Source organism: Sarcophilus harrisii, chromosome 4 (assembly GCF_902635505.1).
Source record: "Sarcophilus harrisii chromosome 4, mSarHar1.11, whole genome shotgun sequence".
NCBI classification, from domain to species: Eukaryota; Metazoa; Chordata; class Mammalia; order Dasyuromorphia; family Dasyuridae; genus Sarcophilus; species Sarcophilus harrisii.
Window position 1 is genome coordinate 391,451,475 of NC_045429.1, and position 7,232 is coordinate 391,458,706.

Genomic DNA, 7,232 nt, shown 5'->3' on the forward strand with positions numbered 1-7,232 from the left:
CTAACCTGACTAGTGAGCAACATCCTCGGATAGCTAAAAGCAATATGAGGATATTTGGTGACTCCGATGTCAATTCCTAACCCGGGGGCAAACTGAAAGACAATGCAATCAAAATCACTAGTCTCCTGAGGTCTCTATACCCTACTCATCATTGTCTGAAACATTAGGGCATTCCAAGCATAATGTCAGAAAGAGTTCTATATATCCTTGGGCGGAGCTGATGAGGACAATCTGTCTTATAAATATCACGGCTTACAAAGCAAATTGTATTCCCCCCCCCCCAAGAGATTAAAAAAAAGTCTCACCCTACTGCTCCCATATTTTTATTCTGCTCAATTGATTTTTATTCATAAAATCTCTTAGATATAGACATTTATTCTACTAACTTGGCTAACTTCAATTTCATCTGGTTTCTGGCTGCATAAAGGAATGGGAAACCGATCTCATCAATATGGGGAATTCTTTATATGAAAATTCCTTCCACCATTGCATATCAGCAACTCATCTGTAATAGAGAATTACAGAGCCCATATGTGTTGAGCAGAATTTGAATGCAAGTTTTCCTGACTCTACCCAATCTTCTGTCCTCCATACCGTCTTTCTCATTGTGACATGACTATGAAGTTATACTTGCTTTCAAAACTATTTTAGTTATGTTATTATTATTAATGGAATCCATACTCAGATAAGTAAACACTCTCCCCTCCTCCCTTTCCCCTTCTTCCTTCTCCACTATTCCCATTCTCTTTTTATAGAGGAAGCTCACCAGTGTGGGAAAGGACTTCTCATCCATTGCCAAGCAGGAGTGTCCCGCTCAGCCACCATCGTCATTGCCTATTTGATGAAGCACACCCGGATGACCATGACTGATGCTTATAAATTTGTCAAAGGCAAACGACCAATTATTTCTCCCAACCTTAACTTTATGGGGCAGTTGCTGGAGTTTGAGGAAGATCTCAATAATGGAGTGACGCCAAGAATCCTTACGCCAAAGCTCATTGGAGTGGAGACAGTTGTGTGACCACCGTGTGATGTTATTCATTTGATTTGGAGATGGAAGAGTTGAAATTGTTTATTATTATTATAATTGTTATTATTATTAATATTCTTTTTTGAGATTGGGGGTAAAGTTTGTTAATTGAAACAAACATTTAAATCCTTTTCAGTTTTAGCAAGTGTGAGAACAATTTCATGTCGGATGACATTGAGATTTGTGTTCCACAGATTCATTAAAAACAGGGAAACTAAAGAGGTCATATTAAAAAAAATGGTAGAAACAAAACACCACTTGATATTGTTGTCCCACCTGACTTCCAACCCCCATTCTCTCTCCCTTTTTCAGCTACTTGTAGACTTTATGGCTAAGTAGTCTGTGCAGGTTCATAGACCCAATAAATTACACTTAAAAATTTTAAAAAATAGCCAAAGTTAAGCATTAAAGATACTGATATAAAAAAGCCTTGATTTTGCCAAGGCTGTTAATACAGAAAACACAAACCAAACCTAGCTGTGGTTATCAGTGAAATGAAGGTATCAGGACAGCTTAAATCATCTAAAGAATCCTTCACTCACTGTTTTAAAGAGATAAAAGGTACTGTTGATTATGTTTGCTTCATATGCTGAGATTGGGTTTTTTTTTTCTTGTTTGTTTTGTTTTGGTTTTTGGTTTTTCCCCCTTCTTGGGTTTAAAAGGTTTCTAAACAACAAGAAACTTGACCATCTTGCCATATGCCTTCATCGGCTTCTTGTGCAATAATAAAATGTTTTGAGTGTGCAAACCAGTTAGAGCTGGCTCTTTAATAATAGAAAGGTAGGACAAACATGGCTGGCTTGGATTTAGGAAGAAATAAAACAAAAGCAATGACCTTTTATTCCCCCCTTTCCTTTGTTCTTTTGATTTGACTCTGGTTACAGTGCCATAAACCTTGTTACATATGTATATCAGAATGTACAAAAAAAAAAGACAAAAATTTATTTAAAAATATTTTTCGCACAAAATATTGGTGTGTTTCTGTTGTCTATGTAAAAAAATTCATTTTGATTATAAAAATGAAAATTCTTTTTGGCATCTTGTGTCCCTTTTTTTTTCTTTTCTCTACCCCATATCTCTAGCTTCCCATTTCTTTTCTCTGGTAGTTTGCTTGACAAGTAATAAGATTTTAATTTTTATATATACATATATAATTTGGAGGAAGGAGAAATGAAAGAAGAGGAATAAAGCCATATTGCCTCAGGATGGAGTTGTGAAGCTGTGGAGGAGTATTTGAGGAGTGTGTGTGTGGGGGGAGGGGGGTCACTCAGACATCTTTTTCTTCTTTGAAGGTGAGTTTTCTCTCTTCAGGATGTTATATATTCCTATCTAAACTTTTCTTGGTCATGCACAGCTATAATCATTTTGAGCTCACAAGCTGGTGCTCTCCTTTCTTCTGGGGCTCAGTGACCTAGTCTTTGAATGAAAAGCTCCATACTCCAATTCCAACAATAAAATTGTAATGAACCTCCCATGAAGGACAATCTTCCCATCTGGTCAGATCACAGGGCTGGGGGTAATGATGCTCTCTCTGGGTACATTTTGCTCTCATTTGGTTCTTTTGGTGACATTTATTCACAGTTTCTTGCAGCTGTGTTTCCACAACTGCTTTTCTTTTCTCTCCTATTTCTCCTCTTCAAAATTAATTCCCACTCAAATGTTCCCTGTTATTGCCATTTCTGACTCACTGTCTGGTAGAATTTGGTTTGTTGGCATTCTGTGGTGCTCTTGTGTTAGTCTCACCACCGCAGCATATAATCCTTTTGTTTCCATAAGTAGGGTTGTACTGTATTGATAATCACTCACAAAAAAAAAAGTAGGAAGAAAAGTCACACCCAAAAATAATCTCTAGGATTTTATTAAATCCAAATATCTCAGAAGGCCTGACAGCAGTGGTAATTTTCCTGTAAATTTTAAAGTTACCTAGAACTAATAAGAGTTCAGAGAACACAGCTTAACAAAAGCATAATCACATTGGTCATATTTATTTTGTGAACTTTTTTGCTTACAAATTGCATATGTAGACAACATTCTTTAAAGATAAAGTTTATTGATGTCTTTTGTTTTTATAATACCTAGTCTTCTAAGTCTTTTCCCACCCTCTACATGATTCACCCTCGTAACAAAAAATTAAAAAGGGAAAAAAAAACTAGTTCATAAAACTATAAAGTATCTCTCCAAAGAAAGAGAAGAACATTCTTTGGGGTCAAACATGGTCATTATAATTTCATTCTATTTCAATTGTGTTATGATGGTCAAAAAAGATAATATTTGTGAAACACTTAGGAAAATGCCTGGCATATGTGATAGGCAACACAAATACTAACTATATTCTTTTCATTTACATTGTTATAGTTGTTCCATATGTTTTTCCCCCCTAGTTCTTAATCCCTCAATACCCATCATTCATATGTCTTCTTGTGCTTAATATTACTCAACATTTACCACCTTTTTAAGCCACTTAGCCCCTAGGGGCATTCTAAAAATATTTTAGTTCTAAAAATAGAAATGCAGATGTTGTCTAATACCTAATGTTGAGTGTTCAATGTAGATTAAATCTCTAGGCTTTGTCTAACCCTCAATCAATTTTCCTCAGATTATATGGAATATTAAAGAAGCCAGGTCAATCTTAATTTTTTTAAAAATAGAAGTTGATGTTAATTATTTATTTTGATGCCCAATGTTAACTTTCTGTTAGTTGTGTAAGTTTTTGTTTTGTTTTTAGTTAAGCAGAAGAAATCATTGGTGTAGTTCATTAGCTAATTCCTTAGTTAAGGATTTCATCCTAGAATGATCATGATCAGAGTTCTGTGGATGTAAGACAACTAACAAACATTAAGTATTTACTACCCACTAGGCACTGGTCTCAGCACTGGCTATATATTTATACAAGTAAAGCCCTGCCCTCAAGGATTACATTCTACTAGGGGAAGACAATACACAAAGAAGCTAAAAAGAAGAGAGGAGCCATGAAAGATTTACAGGTAGAGGAAGACCAGAGTGGAACCTGGAGAAGAATTAGACATGACTAACATGGAAACCCTCGTTAAAAGGAGGTTCTGAAAGGAGTAAATCAGAGAGAAACTACGAAATTTGTAATGTGTGAATTCCAGGACTAAAAGGAGGGAGGAGGGAAGGGAGAGAGACAGAGATGAGCACAGAGAGAGACAGAGACAGAGGCATTAAAATTTATTTTGAAAAAGGAAGTTTGGCCTGACAGTCAACAATCTGAGAATTGGTCTACCAAGAATTCTGATTTTTTTCCCCCAACTAATCTTTTAGAAGTTACTTCATCTCCATTTATCCATGAGGAATGTTAACCACTGCATGGAAATAGTATGGTTTAACCAGGCTGTTCTTTAAGAAACTTAATTCCCTCCAAATCAGGGCCTCCTCAGATGCCTAGGAGCTTTAAGTAAAAGTGTGTGTAGTGAAAGAAAATACAGGTTTCATCTTTTATATGAACACTCAGAGTCATGTCTACTTTTAAGCAATGAAAAGACAGATTTTTAATACGATGAATTTGGGGGACATTTGTTATATGGAGGTAGGGACAAGAAATAACCAAATTCAATGGGTTTAGCAGGATAACAAAAGGAGGAGATTCATTATATATTAGCATCTAGATCACCACTTGTTGTCTATTGAACTATCAATCAACAAGTATTTATTATGCAAGTAGTATATTTCCTATCCATTCTACCTATTCAATCATTCCCCTTTCAGAAAGCAGCATCTTCTGTCTCTTTTTTGATCTTTCTTCTTTTAGGAAATTAGAGAAGTGAACAAATTAGGAGTATAGGCAAAGGGAGTTTTACTGCAAGGTACCTTTGTAGAAGAATGAAAAGATTATCTGACATTCATTTGTTATTAAGAATAGTTCAATAAAATAGTTGAGAGTAATGAACAAAGTTCTCTGAAATACAAGACAGATGGTATCAGGGAAAATTTCTTGAATGAGATGGCATTTGAACTGGATTTTTAAATAAGTAGAAATTCATCAGGAAGAGAGAGGGGAGAGGGTAATACAAATACAGCTCACCCTATAAACAAAGATACAGAGTCAGGAGTTCTTTAGGCTACTTGCTGCTCCTGGTTGAATCTTAGAAACTAGAGATCATGAGTACGCATAAAGCATGGGCTAGAGATGTGTGGGTGTTCCAGAACATCCTAGAGTGAGAAGTATCATTGACTCTTCATCTAAGGGTCACATTTATTCTCATAGCGCTAAATCATGGGAAGTGATTAAAAGTTCATGGGCTTGCAAAGGAAACCAATTATATCAAAATATGTATATACATAGATACACACACACACACACACATATATATATATATATATATATACATATATATACACGTATAAACATATAAATGGAGAGAGAAAAGAGAAAGAGAATATAGAAAGTTATCACTTTAGTGATCTGTATTTGATATGGGACCCATTATTTCTAAGTTCCAACCATTGGAGTTTGTTGAGGGATATAGCCAAACCTACTCTTTAGGAAAATCACTTTTGCAGCTAGGAAAGAGATGGATTGGATCCCCAGAGAACTCATTTTCTCTTCTCTCCTGTCCCCTCTTCATAATACTTTCATCCACATGTTGTCCCATACTGGCATTTCCAACTTACCATTTGGTAGAATTTAGTTTGTTGGAATATCCTGTAGCACTTGCATTAGTCTTGCTATTATAGTAAATAGTCTGTCTTCAAAATCAGGTGTTTGTTTTGTTTTGTTTTTTTCTGCATTGAGAGACAAAATCTGTTTGTGTTTTAAATCCACATGAGGTAGGAAAAAGTCATGATCAGAAATAATCTCTAGGATTTTTCTAAATCTACTAGATGGTGACTGTGTGAATAAAAAGAAAAGGAAAACAGATATGAAAGATGGAGAAACAAAGACACCTGGCCACTGATTAAAGGTGTGGCTGTGTGGGAGAAATGCCCCCAAATTGATTATCACAGAAAGGGGGGGTGGGGTGGGTGGAATTTGGTATGATTTGTTGATTACTTATCCCTTGATGCCAGGTTTTCTCCTCTCTCCCCATGCTAGCTCTGCCACCTGCCCCCTTGTTTTTCTCTGTCCTCAGAATTGTATAGAACTTCCCATTCCTCCTGGCATGATTCCCCCAAAAGAATTTTTATCCATGAGTACATGTCAGGCCATTGATAGCTTTCCCTTCTCCATCATAGAATCTGTAGACTGGAGTGCTCATTTCCTTACAAGGTCTATCATTTTCACACCAGAAACCATTTCCTCTGTGCCTGGTAGGAAGCAGATCCAGAATAAAATTTCCTTTTGTTGGTTTCTCTCTCTTTGAAGAATGATATGATCATTAAGTCAAGCAAAGAAATTATTAGCTATTCTGCCTTTGGCAAGAGAGAACTTCAGCAGATGTCCAGATAATTGAAGTGTTCTATAACTTCTATGTCATGGCTTTGTGCCATATCTTTTTTATTTTTGGTTTATTTGTTTGCTTGTTTTTAATTTCTTATCCATTTCCCCTTTGGATTTTGTGAACTTTACTTATTTTGTTCCTCAAGGCCAGGCTGAATGAATTTTCATATAATCCACCCTAAAAATCCAGTGTATTTCAAAGAGGAAGCTTTGTTCAAAGAAGCATAATCAGGATTACATCCAGAGGATATACCTTAGGGGGATACTTAGATAACATTCAACATGATTTTTATTCTCCCAAGTGGGGAGCAGAATCCTGAATGGGGTGGCCTCTGTAGTAGTAGAAGTGGCCTTCTGTAGAAGTAGAAGTTCCCTTCTACTTCTAAATCTATGGATTTATGACCATCTGACTTTAGTGGAAGAAAGAAAACAAGAAATGATGAGAAGATGGCAGAATAAGAGAGGAAATTACAAGGCTGCCCAAATTCTGTCTTGCCTCTCAATAACTTAGTCACATCTCAAAGTGAATTTTAGAATGATAGAAATAATTAAAATTTGGGATAAAGCAGTTGTCCAATTTAGGATAACTTGGTGGGTCCTAGATCTGACCTGAGGTGGTGGTCTGGCCAGAACAAAATACAAATGCTACAGACTTGATAAACAACAAACCTGGGGTGGGGGGATTGATAAACTACAAACCTGGGGTAAGAGGGACAGCTGTGTTAGCCCACTTTTAGTTTTCATCTCCCCATGGACAGTGTTTGTGTGGGTGGGTGGGGTTGGATGTTGTGGGAATCCTCTGCT

At 36.3% G+C, this 7,232-nt stretch overlaps 1 protein-coding gene across 1 annotated transcript in view; it reads left to right on the forward strand.

Moving 5' to 3' along the window:
* The window catches only part of DUSP10 (dual specificity phosphatase 10), a 44,413-nt gene extending 42,351 nt beyond the window's left edge, over positions 1–2,062 (forward strand). The window contains exon 4 of the mRNA XM_003758742.4: positions 756–2,062. Coding sequence (XP_003758790.1) covers positions 756–1,021 — 266 coding nt within the window. The 3' untranslated portion in view covers positions 1,022–2,062. The remainder of the gene's footprint in view (positions 1–755) is intronic.
* Positions 2,063–7,232: the final 5,170 nt, after the last annotated feature.